The sequence below is a fragment of the Eretmochelys imbricata genome, chromosome 5 (genome assembly GCF_965152235.1).
Source record: "Eretmochelys imbricata isolate rEreImb1 chromosome 5, rEreImb1.hap1, whole genome shotgun sequence".
Classification (NCBI taxonomy): domain Eukaryota; kingdom Metazoa; phylum Chordata; order Testudines; family Cheloniidae; genus Eretmochelys; species Eretmochelys imbricata.
Window position 1 is genome coordinate 73,708,925 of NC_135576.1, and position 20,241 is coordinate 73,729,165.

The 20,241-nt window shown below is 40.0% G+C and overlaps 1 protein-coding gene across 1 annotated transcript in view; it reads left to right on the forward strand.

The window, feature by feature from the left end:
- Positions 1–20,241, forward strand: part of LVRN (laeverin) — a 60,996-nt gene that overhangs the window by 32,201 nt on the left and 8,554 nt on the right. Inside the window, exons 10-18 of the mRNA XM_077817347.1 lie at positions 576–742; positions 1,498–1,574; positions 5,041–5,180; positions 7,560–7,615; positions 9,107–9,260; positions 11,260–11,354; positions 12,089–12,196; positions 16,211–16,381; positions 18,790–18,930. Coding sequence (XP_077673473.1) covers positions 576–742; positions 1,498–1,574; positions 5,041–5,180; positions 7,560–7,615; positions 9,107–9,260; positions 11,260–11,354; positions 12,089–12,196; positions 16,211–16,381; positions 18,790–18,930 — 1,109 coding nt within the window. The remainder of the gene's footprint in view (positions 1–575; positions 743–1,497; positions 1,575–5,040; positions 5,181–7,559; positions 7,616–9,106; positions 9,261–11,259; positions 11,355–12,088; positions 12,197–16,210; positions 16,382–18,789; positions 18,931–20,241) is intronic.

A 20,241-nucleotide genomic window follows, 5' to 3' on the forward strand; every position in this document is an offset into this window, starting at 1 on the left:
ACCAAAATTACTGTGGAGAATGATTCCATCATGCTACAACAGAGTCTTACCTTAAGAACAGAGGGTCATATTCTCATATGGCATAAATTGTTGTAGAAGTATTGAAATCAATGGAGCTATGCCAGTTCCCACTAGTTGAGAATCCAGCCCAGAATCAGTTGTTAGGTGTTACATTATTTATTTAATTAGTTAGTTAGTTTTCATAGTGTCTATCTTATATTCTAGGTGCTTTACATGAATTGAATAAACATCCCATACCACAAATTGTGTCCATCATTAACCACCCAAAGGTGCGGATATATTGAAATGAACAAGAGAAAGGTAAAGAATCAAGTTACAAGAATTAGAAATGTCATTGCAATTCTTTAGATTTCCCTAAAGAGTTGGGTCCTCTATAGGTTAGGGACAATAATGCTTTTTTTTGGTTAGTTACAATGATTCTCAATATAAAATACACATGAATGAAGATGAAGTTGTTATAATTTCTCAAATACGTTACTACATCCCCCAGCGTGTTGCTGGGATCAGTATAAATAAACGTTTCATAAATGTTTCTAATTCAGCCTTTCTTGAAGGTTGTAGATGCACAGAATGAAGTTCAGTTGCCTGCATCAGTAAAAAATATAATGGACTCCTGGACATGCCAAAATGGGTTTCCAGTTTTAACATTGAATCTGTCCACCGGCATTATCAGTCAGGAACAATTTTATAATAAAAGGACAGAAAACAATACTACTTACAAGTATGTTTAGTTCATATTTTTACCATTTAGCATACGTTTACCTTTTATTGCAGAAAAATATTGCATTAGTACATTATGTTTTGAACAGCTGTTTGTTTTTTCCCCTAGAATTGTCAAATGAAATCCATTTGAGACATGAGTTTGAAGTGGTATTGCATGCAATTCCCTTTTCCAAGGAATTACTTCCCCCCTGGGTAGCAATTGTGCAAGGCCATTATGTGGCTGCAAAAGACAGACACAGAGACCAAGATCTTCCAAAATGGGTGACTAACTTTAGTAGCAGTAGCTTTGGTGCCCTTTTGCAGAAGGCTGGTGTGCTGCTCAGTGAGCACCCGGAGTCTCTTGTCTGCACAGAACTCTTTTTAGCAAACATGTTTCTGAAAAAAGGAGTTTTACAGGTGCCGGGAAGGGAATGAAGAGTAATGAAAGGAGAGAATGTAGGAGGATAAAATCACTGTTAGAAGAAGGAAAGTAATCCACAGAGAAAGATTCTACTATCTGAGGATCTGCCAAAGGATTATAGGCTAAATCTTGGCCCTATTGAATTTAAAGCCAAAACTCCCTTTTATCTTCAGTTAGACCAGGAGTTGATCCAACTTGAGTACTAACATCAGCAAAGATATAGTGCATCAGATAGGGGAAAGGAGCAGCTGGAATTTTAAGAAATTACTTGCAATCTTATTCAACATCAGTTTAGAGCTTGTTTCCTTAACTATAAGAATTAATTAAATTGTCCAATTTTGTTTTTTGTTAAGTAACACATGGATTGTTCCTATTTCTTGGATAAGAAATGGATCTGCACAACCCTTAGTCTGGCTAGATAAAAGTAGCAGTAAGTAATGTTTTTGTTCATACATGTAAAAAAAAAAGCCTATAAGCTTTTATAAACATGAGCTATATTTGAATTAGATAAGAAAGGATAAAAAACTCAATAAAAAACTCCACATTAATCTGCTTTAGTTATATCACATGTTAAAATAAGTACATTTTCAAATAAAGAAAAATGATGTGCAAAAATCTGTTGTAACTGTAAAAGTACTATTTTAATCACACAATAGAATGGACATTGTGAGATAAGATTTCCATAACAACTTGAAGTCTGCTGTTTTGTACAGAGGGACAAATTCTGAGGTCCTATTCAGGTTTTACTCATTCCTTACTCAGGCTGCTTCCACTGACTTCAGTGGGAGTTTCTCCTGGACTGAGGAAGGACTTCAGGATTTGGCCATTATCAAAGGGTCATAATCATATAATACCTAAATACTGTAAATAACTTGATGGTGTAACTCAAAATGCCACATTTGTACATCTAAGCAAACTGAAAAGATGCAGTTTCAACAGTACTCAATTTAATTTGTTTATATAATTTTAAAGGAGGAGCAGAATTAAAATTAATCTTAAAAAATGAAACTGCACATGCATCCTCAGTCATAAAAAGGTGCAATTCCTTTTCATTTTACTATTCTGCGATAAACAGGTCCACTTAACCAGAGATAAGGGTGTAATCACTGCTACTTTAAACAAAAAGAAGCTTCATTAGATTATTGCCATTCTAAAAACCTAAATATTTGAAAGGTTGGACATTTTGAATTAAGGTTCTAGAAACAGCCTTCATTCTAACCTTTACTCCACCACACTATGAACCATCTATACGAGGCAGACACATGCTTCTTCAAATACTTTTTTCAGTTCCTCAGTACATAATAATGATAATGTAATACACTGTATACCTATGTCAACTCTCCTCTGTCCTGTCTTTGGAGTGGGTGTGGTAAGGTCAAAAGCTGTTAATCTATTTTGTATAATGAGAGATAGGGCTATCATAGAATATCAGGGTTGGAAGGGACCTCACGAGGTCATCTCATCCAACCCCCTGCTCAAAGCAGGACCAATCCCCAATTTTTGCCCCCGATCCCTCAATGGCCCCCTCAAGGATTGAACTCACAACCCTGGGTTTAGCAAGCCAATGCTCAAACCACTGAGCTATCGAAATGAGTATCTAGCCACAGGTGGGTGGAGGAAGCAGATAAACAAAACAATATTTATTCACCCCAGAGAACACTTGTACTTTTCAATTTAAAATTCAATAAGCCGCTGCATGAGTGACAAGTTAGCAAATTAGGGCTGTTGCAGGAAAGGGGTGTTAAGCAGTGGTCACTTTGAAGGTGCTATACTAAGTTCAGTGCTATGGATTAAACTTGTTGTAGGGTTAAAGAAAGGCTCCACTCCCTCACCCATCAACCTGTCACACATTCTCCTATGTGCAGCTCTTAGAATGACCAAACATCCCCATGAATTAGCATTTGGAGCATCTGTCTGAAGAAAATAAAATACTGCACATATTCAGTAGTTCCTTTAAAAATATTGTAACTTGTACTTGAAAACCAAATGTCTTCAAATCTATCAAAGTCAATAGGCCTCATTCAAGGCTACTGACACACCAAGTCTAAAGTTTTAAAACAAAGCCAATTCTGATTTGCTGTGCCAAAGTACAAAAGAAAGTGACTGAATGTTTTCTTAAAAGATTTTCTTAAAAATACTTTTTCACACAAAGCACTCAGATAGCTAAATTAATTATTATGAAACTTATCCCACACTTACTCACCTAAAATAGAAATCACTTCTGGGTGACACCAACTATAAAAATTTCAGCTCAAAAGTATTTTGTGGAAATAGTTTAGGCAGAGGCCACTCAATACAATCTGCTACTCTAGGTAACACTTCTGTGTGCTGCCCCACACAATACTTAAATTTGGCCCAGCCACCTCCCCATCATGACAGGGGGTGGGGAAAATTTGAGCAAGTGGTGTTACAACCTGATACATGGAGTCACAGTGCTGCGCAAATTTGGCTCAGACACCACTTCATCATGATAGAGGAGCTATGGCCCTAGGCAGCTGCCCAGAAATCTGCCACCCTACGCAGCTGCTTAGGTGGTCTATAGCTAGAGTGGCCTCTGGGTTTACACATGTGAAAGTAAGGGTTTAGGATGGAAGTGAAGTTTCAACTTTAATTGTAGCACTGTTTACTGTAATGGCATAACTATGTATTAGGAGTAAACTTTTAAAAAGCACTTACTTGACTTAGGAACCTGTTCTAAAATCTTTCACATGCTTCTTTCCACCCTTTGTGTTTTGTTTAGTGACAGTGTTTAGGGCCCAATCCTGTATTCCCCACTCACTCCAAACACCCATTTAAAACCTGATTCTGCCATCCTTATTCCCGTACTTACTCTCATACCACTTGCATCATGATCTTATCTAGACTAGGGGAAAAGATTGGATTTTTTGTTTTGTTTTTGTTTCTTTTAAATCAGGTTAGCTTAACTGCAGTTGAAACATTTGAAGCACCTTGTGTAGGTGCAGTTTTAACACCTTTTAAAATTGTTTTAGCTGCTTAAGGTCTACCCTAGACTCCAGCTAGGTAACAAGTTAGGTAACTCAATTTTTTAAACCACACTTTTTTCCTAGTCTAGGAAGACCCAGATGAGTACCGTTGGCAGAATCAGGCCCTTGATGAGTGATCAGACTGTGTAAGAACTGAAAGATTGGGCCTTGTATTTACAACAAAACTATTTAGTTGGATGTTTGCTACGGCTGCATAAGTTTACCCATTCTGATGCCCCCACAATTGTTTGGATTTATATTTGAACGCTGATAGGGAGGCAATTCTAACCTAAGATAACTGTGAGCCCTGTTATGGCTTGAAGATAGAGGCCCACAGTGGGAGCAGTGTGGAAGCACGCTGCTCCAGGGAAAAGTCCAGAATGTATTGAGCCTCAGGTGGACAGAGTTTCTCCCACAGATCTCGGCACACAGGCAGAACAAGTCTCCATCCATTAGGAGGATGAATCATTAAGTCCACAACACTGCCAGCCAGCCAGCTCCTTTAGTCAGTGAAGGAGCAAGGTGGGTCCATGGCTCTGCCTCCTCCCTGCTTCCTTTGTGAAATTCCTTAAAGGGATAAGTTTTTGTGTTCTGTAGAGCACAGAGAGTGCAACTGGGCCTGGTGCATGTGGGGGTCTCCTTGTGCCCCCGCCCTCCGCCACTGTACCGAATCAAGGGACGGGCACAATCTGGCTCCACATGTGAGCTTGTGACTCATAAAATCTTGAGAAACTGGCTCAGCGTTTTTGCCTCATGTATAGTAGCAATATAGTTTAATGGTGTGGTGATGCACATACACATATATCAGATTAAAACTGAGCCCATATTTCATAGCAGTGTATAACATTCTGCATACCTGCATTAGTGATTGGTAAAATGATACAGCCTTTCCATTTTCAAATGTCCCCACAGAAATGTTTCCTGAAATGCAAATATCCGATTCAGAACATGACTGGATTTTGTTAAATATGAATATGACTGGATACTACAGAGTTAATTATGATCCATTACATTTGAAGAGATTAGCACAACTGCTTGAAAAAGACCCAAAGGTAAGATAACTTGTTTATCAATGATGTAAACAAATTCTATACAACCAATTTCTTATTGCAATCATTACCAGTAGTTACTTTAACTGATAATTGAAAACTAGTGCATCACATGCAAAGGGGCCAAATCTGTGCCCATTAAAGTTACTGACAAAATTCTCTTTGACTTTAGTGGGCACAAAAGTGGGACTAAAATAGCTTTTCATTTCAAGCGCGTGCTGAACATTTTTTCATTAACCTAGGACCAGATTCTACCTGTAAAGCTGTCTTAATCAGTCCCGGAAGGATCTCCTAGTGTAAGGAGGTTCTTCCATGACTTCAAGCCATTGCAAAGCCTTAAAATTGTACGGGTGTTGCTGGGATTTAGCTGCACTTAGAGCTGATGGAAAACATTCGGACAGAACACTTTTCCCTTCAGAAAATGCTGATTTGATGGAACTGAATCATTCCACCAGAATGTATTGATTTCATCAAAACTTCTGATGAAACTCTCCCTGACTCCCTAGTCAGTGGTCTCTGAGTCTGCTCAGTTCGCTGTGGACTTGGGCAGACCTGAGAGGCAGCAGCCTGGGGAGTTTGGTCGCCAGGAACAAGCTGAAAAATTTCCATTGGGGTTCTCCCAAAATGGAATTATTTTCAGTAGTTTTTCCTCCCATGAAAAATTTCAGTTTTTTTGCAGGAGGAAAATTCCGTTTTCCAGTCACTTCTACCAGTGTTCTGCTAATCCCTGGTTCTCATTTCAGCACCTTGTGACCAATGACAGCCAATATAACTCAGAGCAGCATGAAACTGCTCTAACTTACATCAGAGAACTGGCTGAGCACAGCTTGGGCTCAGGATAAAGGGAGCATAGAGATGAGCTTTAAGGCACCTTTACATTCTGCATGGTGTAGCCCAACCCAAATGGATTGCTTTTTAATTACACAGTTTTGAAAATGTAAAGACCAAGGCCACTTAAAATAGTTCAGTAGGGCCAAATCAACCCCTCTGCTTCTGCTACAAAGTATAGGAAACAATGGCTAATATTGGCATGGAAAGGGGCAATGCCTCCTATTGGTATCACTTTCTTGACTTTATGGAAACTGCTCTGGAGGAGTTGCAATCCAGGGGTGTGGCAAGATTGGTGACAGCAGGGCTGAGAGTACAGCCGTTCTAAGCTGCATACTTTTCCTTTCCTTCAAACCTGTATGGATTTCCAGATCAAGCAAATTCTGAAAGTCAGCATAAATTTATGTGGGCTCCCAATCCATGCTTTGAATCCTCTGTTGGCAGTCATCATTGAGAGAAGCCATGGGAACACGACAGAACCATTCTGCTATGCAGGCAGGAGAGAGATTAGCAGGGGCCAGGAGTTTTGACACAAATGGACCTGGACTCTGGTAAATGCTAGATTCACCTGGATTTCAGGGAATTCAGATTCCTTGGACCAATCCCCCACCCCCACACAAGTTCCTTTGAGGCTGTTGGAGAAACTCTACCAAAGGAACAGTGTGAAAGAAATTTCCAATTTAATTCCATTATATAGGTTTAACCCACAAAATTGCCCTATGACGTTTATGCTAAGAGATATAATAGGCTTTAAATATCTAGACGCTACTCCTGTAACTAGAAATAGGGAGGAAAAATGCATGTGTAGAGGAGAATCATATAGTAAGAGGGTGGGCAGGTTGTGCACCTACTCTGCTTCCTGGTTGCATAATTTGCATAATATGCATAAATGATGGCGGGATAGGTGTCTTTTCCACAGCTGCTGGGTGCATAGTCTGTTTTGCACCAGAATGAGGAGCCTGTAGTTCTTTTTACATATTCTGGTTACAACATAAATAATCTTTGCACTCCACATAATCCAGTACAGGATAAGACCAAAGATTTATTCAATGGAGAACAAAATTACTAACTGCTTATGGTCTCCTGTAGCCAGAACAAATGTAAGACACTCTAGTCTGGACTGGTGTGAGTACTTGATTATGAATTGGAGTCTCAAAAAAGGAAAAAACTCATTGTCAAGCTGAAGAAATCAGGAATTATTTTAGATACTGTAGAGCTTCGTTACTTTAATTTGCAATATTGCACATACTTAAGAGGATTTTTCATGCTTAGCAGTTCATTAGCTGTTGCAAATGGGTACCAGATGTAGAATTTTTTAAATCTACATACACAGAAAAAAATTTTCTTAAAGGCACATCGAGTAAATTATTTCAGCTCAAAATATGGGACCAAATCCTGCCATCCTTACTCGGGCAAAGCTTCCATTGAAGTCTATAAAGTTTGGCTTGAGAAAAGACTGCAGTGTTTGTCCCAGACTTTCAAAACGTAATTAAGTATGCTTTTCCTCAAAATGATATGTTTAATCTACTAATACCACATGAGTGCTTTCTGCAGGCTATTCCAGTTGTCAACAGGTTACATTTGATAGACGATGCTTTTACATTGGCACAGTGAGTATATTTTGAGTCTATGATAGAAAATTATTATTAATACACTATTACATGACACTGTTATACTTCACATTCCTATTTTGACTTCACTCCTTTGTCTCCATAAGTACCCTGTAAAGAAGACAGACTTCACCAGGGAACAGTTTAAAAAAAACCATTAGGTCATCGTCCATCCCCTGGCCAGTGCAGAGTAGTTCCTTGTGGTATCTTTTCTAACCATTTGTCCCAGCTCATGTGTTTCAAACGGTGAAGCTGCCATAACTTCCGTCAGGAGACTTTTCTACAAGCTAATATAGATCCCCATTTGGAAAATTTCTTGATGATATGCCTAAATTTCCTTTTTCTTACTTCATCTCATTGTTCCTAGCTATTCCTCACTGTGTTCAACAGTTCCTTTCTGTTCCTGATAAGTAATCTTCCAACTACTTGTAGATATCCCTCTTTCATTATTGACACTGATAGAAACAGTTCGGGGGGTGTGATTGCCCTGACAAGTGTTGGGATTCTGCAAAAAAAATAATAAAACTTAACTTACCTGCACAGCTCCCTACTCTCCCACTCCCCCTGGGAAAACTCCTTTAAGGGATATCCAGGTCCTGCTTCAGGTGGGGGCATAACAGTTTCATTGGAGCCATGCTGCCAGGGAGCTAGGGAAAACAGTAGGGAGCCCAGGAGTCAACAGTAGGGACAACAGGAGTTGTCCCTGTGCCTCCAGCAGATACCTGAGATCCACAAAGGTATCAGAGTCACTGTGGTCTACAGGTGGGCAAAGCACCCCCACAACACTGGAGGAGTTTGGAGGGAACCCTGTGAGGGGAACCTTAGAGTTCCCCCCGCCCCTTTCTGTAAGTTTTCCCACCAGAGGGCGCAGTCTGGCCTGTAGTAAGGAATTTGTAAAATGTGCTCCTCATATATAATTACAGACAGGGCTTCCCATGGAGGGTCTTGGATGGACCCTCTGCAAAAGAGTGAAGTTTAGCCTAGTGTGTATTGGTGACGTTCTAATGAATGAATAATTAATTAATTAATAATTAAAAAATATCCCTGAATTACCATTTAATTGTTTATGCTTTTCGGATAATGGTTATTCCCCAAAGTATTTTTTAATGAAAATCTGTTCGAATATTTTAAAAAGACTATAAATAATGTATCTCCAAAATGTTATTACATAAAAATATAGAGGGAATCTTCACTTTATCCTGGTGAGGATGTTAAGTGGCGCGATCCTGCTAACACACCTTAGTGTAGTGTGCTTAATGTTTTGAGGTAGTTGAGTAGTCCCATTGACTCTTGATGATAACACTTGGCTCAGCAGTATGTGTTTGCAGGATCAGACTCTTAAACTGGCCACTGTTGTATTATATTTATTCTTTCATAGACCCCACGGTATCTAGATGTTTATTCATCCATTATCTAAATATACTGCTGTTCAAATGTGTGTTTGACTTGAATACCTATGCTCAGTTCTGTATTTTTTTTTTTTTTAAATAGGGCTGGATATATTGAGATTGAGTCTGTATTTGAACTAACAAAGTACCTTGCCAAAGAAGATGAAATGTTTGTGTGGTATACAGTACTGTCAAACCTAATACCTGACAATTTGGAAAATATTCTGAACAACTATGAATTATATCCATTTTTAAAGGTATCATCTTTCTTTGTTAAATATTGAACACTTTAGATCAGTGGTTCCCAGACTTGTTCTGCCGCTTGTGCAGGGAAAGCCCCTGGCGGGCCAGGCCGGTTTGTTTACCTGCCGTGTCCGCAGGTTCGGCCGATCGCGGCTCCCAGTGGCCGCGGTTTGCTGCTCCAGGCCAATGGGAGCTGTTGGAAGCGGCAGCCAATAAGTCTCTCAGCCCACACCACTTTCCAGCGGCTCCCATTGGCCTGGAGCAGCGAACCCTGGCCACTGGGAGCTGCGATCTGCCGAACCTGTGGATGCGGCAGATAAACAAACCGGCCCGGCCCGCCAGGGACTTTCCCCGCACAAGTGGCGGAACAAGTTTGGGAACCACTGCTTTAGACCATTTAAATGATAGGATCCCACAAATCCTTTATAAGTGTTTAAGGATACACAAGGTACATTTAATTTTGGGGAAATTTTATTCAGACTTTTTTTTTCTTTTAAGAAATGGAAGCTAATTATTTGATTTGTCTAATAATCAGTCAAAAGTACATGCACATGCCCCAGTTTTTACAAAATGGGGGCCTAACACCTGTCACTAGTCATATAGAATGTAACTGTTCGCTTGCAAAGCAGTGCTTCTCCTAGGCGCTGACTCTGTGGGTGCTCTGGGGCGGGAGCATCCACGGGGAAAAATTGGTGGGTGCTCTGCACCCACCAGCATCCAAGCTCCCCCCCAGCTCACCTCCGCCTCTTCCCCTGAGCATGCCGCATCCCCACTTCTCCTCCCAGGCTTGCTGCCGCAAAACAAGCTGTGGAAGGGAGGCGGGAGGAGCGGGAACGTGGCACGCTCAGGGGAGGAGGTGGGGAAGAGGCGGGGCCAGGGTGGGGATTTGGGGAAGGGGTCCAATAGGGGCAGGGAGGGGGCGGAGTTGGGGCGGGGACTTTGGGGAAGAGGTTGGAATGGGAGCAGGGAGGGGCATGAGCACCCACTGGCGCCAGGAGAACTTGGCGCCTATGAGCAGAGGTTTTCAAACTATGATCCATGAACCACTAGTGGTCTGTGAGCTCCATCAGGTGGTCCGTGGATAGTTCCCTCTAAGGTACATTCCTGGGTAGCTGCACACAAGAGCGTGAAGGGCCACCCACTTAATTAGGCATGGCATATTTTATTCATATTTTAACTGATATTAAAATATGAGTTATGTGCTTTTATTTGTAGAACAAAAAACCATTAATTATTTTTAAGGTTTTTTTTTAATATAGCGCTTTTATCCAAAGTGCTTCACAGTAGTTAGCTAACGGTACAAACAACATTTGGAAATATCATTAAGTGGTCTGCCGAGACCCTCAGCAATTTTCAAGTGGTCCGTGAAAAAAGAAGTTTGAGAAGCTCGGTTCTAGAGAACACACTACACCTGTGATTTGTAACGGCTTCCAGTTTCTTGTAACCTGTCATGTCCTATATAGTTTAGGTACAAAATACTTCAGGCTGCCACTCGCCCTGTATGGTAACCAGGTGAGATCATTTGTGGAAATTGAGCTAACAGTTCCCTTATTTAATCCGCAATTCAGCAAGCACTTAGGCATATGCTTAACTTTAAACACTTGAGTAGTGCCATTGACTTCAATGGGTCAAATTACATGCTTAAAGAAAAATGTGATTTAGTACTTTGCTGAATTTTTAATATGGAGGAGGCAGGGAATTTTTCCAGTATCCTCCTTCTCTGGGACTTGCTTTCTTAGTTGTTCTTCCAGAGTCTGAGCTTAACCTTCATGTCAAGTTCCAAAACTCATCTTTTCTTCCAGGGCTAAGGGAGCTGTAATAGGAACACCTCTATGTGAGTGGTTCAGGGAGAATTTTGTATTTTGGACATTGATTCCAATTTTTATGTTTTATTTAAATTTTGCACCTGTACCAGAGTTCCAATTTTAAAATGACGAAAATAAATAAATAAGTAGAGAAACATACAGCAATATATCTAAATGCAAGTAATTTCTCTTTCTCTTCTTTTAAAAGAAATATCTGTTAAAGAGAATGTTGCCAATATACCATTATTATGCAAGTATTATTCGTCAAAATGTTGATGCTTTGGCAGATGACTATTCTGATCAGTAAGTATTTTTTTAAAAAATTCAAATTTGAAGTGAATTGATTTGATAAAGACTATAATGCAAATTGAAAACAGTATACAGGAAATATTTTAATTAATTTCAGTGTAACTGAAACATTATTATTAATAATGCAGTACCATAAACGTGCATGATATGTGAATTTTAAATGAAATAGCAGCAGCAAGATGGGCTGCCTGTTTTGTTATCAGAATTGGGGGAGGGGGTTAGTAAATTTAGTACTAGAGAATGATAGTGATTTAACACCCTGGAGCATGATATCCCTGATTTATCCATAGAACTTTTGCACCATAGCTATTAGCAGGGCAAGTAGGTCCCCCTGCTCCTTTGTACCTCAGACCTGACCTAAAGGAACGACTTCTAAAGATTAAAGGTAATTCAGTTTGCATGGCCACTGAATCCTTAACATCTCTGCTGAGACATGACTGTTATAGCAGTAGGGTCAGATCTCACAGTAGCAAATGCAGTGTAAGAACATGGATAGATAGGTTTGTGGTGGGACTAGAATATATTTAAACCTTGCTAATCCCTACAAACATCTCTGTGCCATCTCTGAGACTGCTATTTGGTTATGTTTTTATTATTGAATCTGCTGTTATTAGCAGAAGACTTCCTGAGATGTAATGTCATTTGATAAAATTATGTTATAGTTAAAAATTATTCATTGGGATAATGCAAAATGTGTAATATGTGTCCTTTTTTTACTTCCCTTCAAGAATTTATTTGGAAAAACTTATTAATACAGCATGTTGGCTGGGTCTCCAAGACTGTTTAAACCTATCTTCTGAACTTTACACTAAGTGGATGGAGAACCCTGACAATGAGTAAGAATGACAATGTAATATTATAGATATGTATATATGGATGTGTAAGTCAGATTTAAATTTAACAGGCCATTACATGGGCAGGTAGTGTAGGGGAGGTTCCTTGTGCACTTCTCTTCTTCCTATACAGATTGGTAAGACCTAAATTGTAAAAACGTAAATTGATGTAATATTTAGTGCTTTTTCAGGTAAACTTGACTTTCATGAAGGATGCAGTTTGACGGCCCTGGAAATTGAACTCTGTCTAAGCACCAAAGAGGCAAAGTGCAGATAAGGCTGTGGAAGTATCCTCAGCACTCTCTCAGTTTGCCTCAATTCTAACCTCTGGGTATTGTCTATACCCATTTAATCTTTAGCTGAGCCAAACACTGCTAGTTGTGGTGGTGGTCTGTGATGTGGGCACTTGCCCATATCAAATCATTTCATATGTGCTACTTAACAACTATTCACTGTAAATAGCTTTTAGCCATTACAAACCCAGGGCCTGATCAGGCAAAGGTTACTCTAAATTGAAGTGTCCTTGATTTCAATGAGTCTCTAAGAGGGCGTGTAAGGAAACAAGGTTCTAGGCAGGATTTTAATAAGCAATGCAGAAGTACCAGTCTGCCATGACATCCATTGCCCTATACAACATTAAGGTTGAAAATGTAAATGAATAAAAAGGCAGGCAATTCAAAAAGCAGGTTCCCACAGAGACATTAACTTTGTTACATTGCATACACTGTATATGTTACCGTATGACTTTCACAGCTTCAACAGTAGTGTAAGCTGTGACATACAGCATCACTGTGGGAAATTTTACAGTTGCATATGGCATTGTTGTGGGGGGAGCTTGACAGTTACAATGTTTTATTTGGATAGGTTTTTATTAAGGCTGTATAATATGGTAAAAACAAATAAATCCACAATTAGAACATATCCAGAAGCACCCTAAATGGATTTCACAAACTGAAATCAAAAGTGCATGTTGGACTTTTATGTAACTAAAGATGGCCTATATTTGTCAACAAAACCATATTAGAGTATTCCATTGCAAGAAAAGCCCATATGGCATATTGTAATTCTCACTTCTCTTTTCCTCCCTCTTTTCTTGTTTTTCTATGCAATTATGATAGTTTTGGCACCGGTGAGTCTATGTTCTGTTTATTATTCTTATCCTTTTTATATTTTTATTTTACCTGTTGTAGTATAGTTACTAAATGTGAACAAAAATGTTGTTGGCTCTTATTTGAATCTATGTTCATAAAATCGATGGCTAAGTCAGCTGAACTTGTAGTATTTATAATAAAGTTGGGGGGGGGGGGCTTAGTAGCTTTGTAATGACTGAACTCATAAAAACTTCTTTTAAAGGTAAACTGAAAAGCTTTAAAATGTTAATCACTATTTAGTATCCAAAATAGAATATTCTTATTATTGTGTAATGTCAGCTGTAAATACTGCAGTTAAGGAAGCAAGATGATTTTCATCATTATCTCCTATTTTCAGTTGTTCATAATTAAGGCTACAATTTTGGCACAGACATTTTTAGTAAATTTAACAGCAGAGGTGTGTGTGGGGGGGGGAATAAATTATGGAAGGATGAGGATCACCAGTAATGTATTTCTTGCTACATGCACCTACACAAAAGCTTTTAAGTAGCAAAAGCAACTGTTGTTGTTAATAAGGGTGAGGCTAAGGTTGGGGATAAGTTGTAGAGTGAGCCCGCCCCACCCTTAACCTGGAGTGGAACTCCTGTCCCACTGGGCTGGTCCTGGCTCCCCACTTCAGGCACTGCAATCTGGTGCCCCTTGAACCCTCCACAGATGGAGACAGAAATTGGATGGCTCAAACCTAGTGGCACTGCAACCCATATATCAGGTCACAATGCCACTCAGCTGGGGAAGCAGGGGAGGAATCAAATCTGTTTTAATAACCATTGCCAAGATTTCACAGACTTTATTCAAATTCATGATTGCCATGACCTCTCTAACAAAATCAATGTCTTATTCATAATTTTTTTGAAATATTTATCTTCCAGGCTGAAACTTTCCATGCTTAGTCTGAGTCCAAAATTGCACTTTTTCAAAAGTTTGAGTTTCTGTTTTTGAGTTAGGTGGAAAAAAAATACTTGTTCTGATTTCATAATGAATAAGACCATTCTTTCTTTGCATACAGTTAGTTCACACAACAACTAGTCTTTAAAACTTCACATGTGGCCAGTCCTCACTAAGGAATGGCTGCCATCTATATTTGAAAAACAAGTGCAATTCTGAAGCTATAAGTGATTCAAATATGTTCACTACTAAGTTTTTAATGAGAAAAAATAGCATGGGGCAAGGAGGCTCCCTACATTTCAGTTCATGGATTTTTTTCCCCACAGATTGATCAGTATATAGGGAGGCACAATTTTTCTACACACTGAACTGGAAAACACACCAAACCTGTAACAGACACAAGATCTGCAGAGAAATCCTTTTGGGTGCTGAAACAGTGCATTCATGCGACCCCCCAAGTTCCTTTTCTCCCTCCTGACAGCACAGTTCACAATGCAGTCATTCTGTCATAGGCTGACAATGTCATTATCTTCCATAGTGACATCCCCACAGGCTTGAAAGGGGATATTGCTATGGAGAGCGACCATCCCCCGATGGTTACTGCCTAGGTGCACTTACTGCCTAGGCGCACTTCCTCCTGACCCATGAAGCTCCAATCAAGTGGACTTGGGGTAATGGGTTTTTATAGGATCTGTGGAAAGAACATGCTGTGGAGCCCCTGCTCCCCTTTTCCCACACCCACCAGCCAATATCTTCCAGGTTTTTCTTCCTTTTACTCATGGGAGCAATATGGGCCTAACCTATTCCCTATGGCATTGGGAAACTGTGTCACACTACAGCTCTACAGAGCTGTGTGTTGCACATGTGTATAGTGCTTTAGATAGACTCCCCTCTCCACCTGCATTTTCAGAATGGTTGAGGTGCAAAGCCATGGAGCTGTGTAAAACAAAATGATATAACTCTATCATGCCAGAACTAGGTTTCCTGCCCCATTGTTTCTCCTCAGTTATTTTCCTGTCCATGGTGTTCCTTTTTTCTGTTTTGCCCTATTCTTTTAGAACAAGGAAATGAAATTTTAAAAAGCCTATGTTAGTTTTAATGGTAAGTAAAGTAATGGTAAGTTAATACAGAGACATTAGGAAAATAGAACGTTCAGAGTCTTATAGCAGTGGGTCCCTTCCTGCCATAGGGAATCAACCAAAAAATCCAGTTGATATAAAATGTTTGTAAAGTGCATAGAGATCTTCACATGTATGATATGTTATTATTTCAGTAGAATAGTTAATATTGCTAACAACAAGAAGATTTAGCACCCTGTGCTGTTTTAGTGTTAATGACACTTTTGACTGTTGCAGAAGAAACAAATATTTTCACTCTGGGCTCAGCATGTAAAATGTAGCAGTAGACGAGCCTGAAGGTGTTTTGGATTTGGGTTTTGTTGCAAAATACATCACTTTGTAGGTACCATCCTCTGAAGTGTGAGTAGTGGGAGACAATCTGCTGCATGGAGAGGCAACCATTCTCTTTCTTCATCTTGCATTCTCAAAACATATGGCTCTCTTCTTGAAATGGATAGTGTTTTCCTATCACCTGCACTGCTGGGATAGGCCCTTCTCAGAAAGGCCTTTTGGGTGGTGTTTTCATGCAAATGTCATCACCTTAGGATGTGATATCACCATATTGTGATGTGACACAAGGATGTTAATTATGTTGGCTAATATGAACTGTTTGCCAGCCATATTAAAAAAGCTATTCAGTTCACCTTCAAACATCTCTGTTGTGGTAATGCTTGAATAATAAATGTAAAAATGCAGTCCTCAAATCTAGTTGCTTTTCAGATTTTTGTTCTGTGTTTAGTGCTCTTTTGTGATTATTTTATATTGTAATTGGTGAACATAATGTATAATTTTCTGCCATATTTTAGCTGCTTGTTTTCATTTTATAGCAATATGGTGTCAACAACTATTATTCTATTTTACAGGATTCCCTTTACTATTAAAAGAACAATCTGTTGTTATGGTGTTGCAATGGGAAGTGATAAAGAATGGGACTTTGCATGGAAAATGTATAATCATAATAATTCCAAAGAAATAGATAAGGATATAATGCTCTTTGCCATGAGTTGCACCAGAGAGTCCTGGTTGCTTTACAGGTGACTTTGCTCAAATCATATTTTTAATGTATTTAACAGTAAATCATTAATTTCTTGGTTAAGGGTAAAAATAGATATTAATTCAATAATAAGTTATCCATTGTTTAAAGTGCAGTCCTACTCCTAAAAATAGCTTTATAAACATTGCATTATTGAGTCCATAATTACCATAATTATCATTTCTCAATGGCTTCAAAGAAAATCTGCTTAGCTTATAAGTAAAAATATAGCGAAGCTGGATTCTATGATTGTTTATGTCCACTTCGCACCACTGAGAAGCACAAGATAGACAGGCAAGCAGAGCATCTCTCTCTTATTGGGGTAAACTCCATTGGTATAAAGCTTGCAGAGGCAGCATAGCTGCCTCCTGTGGCAGCCACTCCTCTGCCATGGGGGGCATGTCAGGAGATGGAAGGAGTATATCGAGGGCGAGGGTGGGAACAGAAAAGACATGATAGAGCAGAGCACTGCTATGCTGATGCTCCATTGTTCTGTGGTCATTTAAGGACCTTATGCCACTTTTTATAAGTTAGCGCTTGTCCTTACCAGCTCTAACCAGTTCTGGGAACTTCCCCTGGCTCCCTGATGGCCCTCTCCTCCCTTTGCCTGAGAGAGTGAGAATCCAATGCGTTTTTCCAAATGGCAGTCTGCAAAGTCACTTAGGAAGAGGAAAGTCAAGATGGGCTCGTTCTGTCTCGCAAACAGTAAATATTCTACAGTTAGAAATTAGTTAACAATCCTGTCTCTGTTGCTCAGCCAGAGAAAATTTAGGTGACCTGCACCTGCCTTATGCATGTGGCAACTACCAGTGGGGAGCCTCTGAGAACACAGCTCCTTTGGCAGCCCCCAGACGTTCTGGTTAAACTTGGATTTAAACTTGGAGAGTGGTCAGTTTGGATGAGCTGTTGCCAGCAGGAGAGTGAGTTTGTGTGTGTGTGTGTCCTGGGGGGGGCGGGGGGGAAGGTGGGGTGTGAGAGAGCCTGGATTTGTGCTGGACATGGCCCACCTTGATTACCATGCACATTGTAGGGAGAGTGGTCACTTTGGATGAGCTATTACCAGCAGGAGAGTGAGTTTGTGTGTGTATGGGGGTGGGGGGGTGAGAAAACCTGGATTTGTGCTGGAAATGGCCCACCTTGATTATCATGCACATTGTAGGGAGAGTGGTCACTTTGGATGAGCTATTACCAGCAGGAGAGTGAGTTTGTGTGTGTGGTTTTTGGAGGGGGATGCGGGGGTGAGAGAACCTGGATTTCTGCAGGAAATGGCCCACCTTGATTATCATGCACATTGTGAAGAGAGTTGTCACTTTGGATGGGCTATTACCAGCAGGAGAGTGAGTTTGTGTGTAGGGGGGTGGAGGCTGAGAAAACCTGGATTTGTGCTGGAAATGGCCCAACTTGATGATCACTTTAGATAAGCTATTACCAGCAGGACAGTGGGGTGGGAGGAGGTATTGTTTCATGATTTCTGTGTGTATATAATATCTGCTGCAGTTTCCACGGTATGCATCCGATGAAGTGAGCTGTAGCTCACGAAAGCTCATGCTCAAATAAATTGGTTAGTCTCTAAGGTGCCACAAGTACTCCTTTTCTTTTTGGCAGCCATGTTGCTCTGGAAGGTGGGAAGCATTCCTTAGGCACTAGGGACTTACCCAGGAGATCTGTGGCATTTCTGTTATCTTGACATACCCCATTATGGCATGAAGGGTCCTGCTTCCTGCTCACTCTGCAGCAGGGCAAACCCCAACCTTGCTCCTGACAGGATGAGTCCATAGAAACTAAGAATCTACGGATTTTTTTCTGTGGAAGGGATAATTTGCCCCTAACATTTTCTGAGTAGTGTAAACATAAGGAAAATGAATATGCCCATACCCTGTGAAATGCTTTTTCTACATTGAGAACGTAAACCCAGTAAGTAATGAATGGTTAATGTTTATATTAAACATAAAAAGAAAAGGAGGACTTGTTGCACCTTAGAGACTAACAAATTTATTTGAGCGTAAGCTTTCGTGAGCTACAGCTCACTTCATCGGATGCATTCAGTGGAAAATACAGTGGGGAGATTTATATATACAGAGAACACGAAACAATGGGTGTTTCCTGATCACTCTCCATACAGTGTGTATGGTAACACCCATTGTTTCGTGTTCTCTGTGTATATAAATCTTCCCACTGTATTTTCCACTGAATGCATCCAATGAAGTGAGCTGTAGCTCATGAAAGCTTACGCTCAAATAAATCGGTTAGTCTCTAAGGTGCCACAAGTACTCCTTTTCTTTTTGCAGATACAGACTAACACAGCTGCTACTCTGCTATATTAAACATGATACTCTAATGATACAGGCAGTTCATAAGGTCAATGTTTGTATTCTAAATAGTTATATTTTCAATGTATTTTTCCAACAGATATTTGCAGTACTCACTCAACAATTCATTATTGTCTTCTAATAATACGGCCATAATCATTTCAAATGTGGCATCTACTGAGATTGGCCAACGCATAGCTTGGGAATTTGTAACAGAAAATTGGCTACTTTTAAATGAAAGGTATGGTGAGCAACCAAATGATGTAATTCATCTTTATTTCTACAGTTGTTTCTCTGACTCTCTTCTCTACCTTAAGTTTGAGCTGTAGAGCCCAATTGCAGATGTTCTACTCCAGAAGTGCCTGCATTTCCATGGTGGTCTAAGTGATTCCTACATAGAAAGGATAGAATTATCAGAAGGGCTCAGTTTTCATTAGGGCACCAAAATAAGTGCCTGGAAGAGCTCAACAGAAGTATGCTTGTGTCCCCGTAAATGTTTCAATGGGAGCTAAGGGGTGCTGACCCGCTTTGAAAAATCTGGACCCTATTTTGGTGACTAAATGGGAGCTGAGCTTTTCTGAAAATCTGGCCCCAACTATAAGACGGTGAGCATTTAAAAATCTGACTCATAGTGCTACCTTTTAAAGTGCTTTGTGGCGAAAAACATTTAAAAAATGTGAGGGTTTACTGTTTGTTAAATAGCATGCAAACTGGTATACTCCAGAGTTCCATACACTCCATACAGCACAAATATTTAAATTGAAAGCACTGGAAGGTAGTTGGATCCTATAACTCACTGGTAAGAGTAGGAAAGGGTATGGTCCAAATATTGTGGCAGGAGAATGGCTGGCCATCTATGAATGAGATGTTGGGGGCAGATAAAAAAGGAAGGATTGGTATATGTGTAGTATGATTCCGGAAGCAAGGAGAATGAACAGAGGAGGTTTAAAGAGTGGTCAGACATGGTGGGGGGAAGGGTGAGTGGGCAGGAACGCTCTTGGATCAGATGGGCATCCAAACTTTCAGATGGAAAATGCTATTGCTCTTTCGTTTTATCCATCATGAGTTTATCAAGGCTATCAATATAATGGTTTAAGACAATACAGGCTTCCTGTATATAAATATGAAACTTTCCAGTTCAGCCTCTTTACCGAGTAAAGCCTGGGACAAATTGTATGGCAAACATGCAGTCAGCTTTTATATAGTAGGAAAATGCATTCTTATTTGGAAATGTTAGATGCTTGCATAGGGGAGTCCTGCATTGCATAAAGCTGGGATAGCCTCATTTACACCATGTGCTACTAGCCTCCCCAGCACAGGAGGTGGAACAAAAGTGGGATGGGATGTGGTTGTATCCTTTTGCACTCCTGCTATCCCTGGCTGGCAGAATGGTCCCAAGAGGACCATTACTGTGGTATAACGTAGAGCAGTCATTTGATCTTGCGTGTGTGCAACATAACTTAGTCCCTAACGATAACCCAGTGTAGGGCCAGTTGTGGCATCTTTTGCCACCACCACCTGTCCCCTGGCAGAATTTTTGTGCCACTGTGGA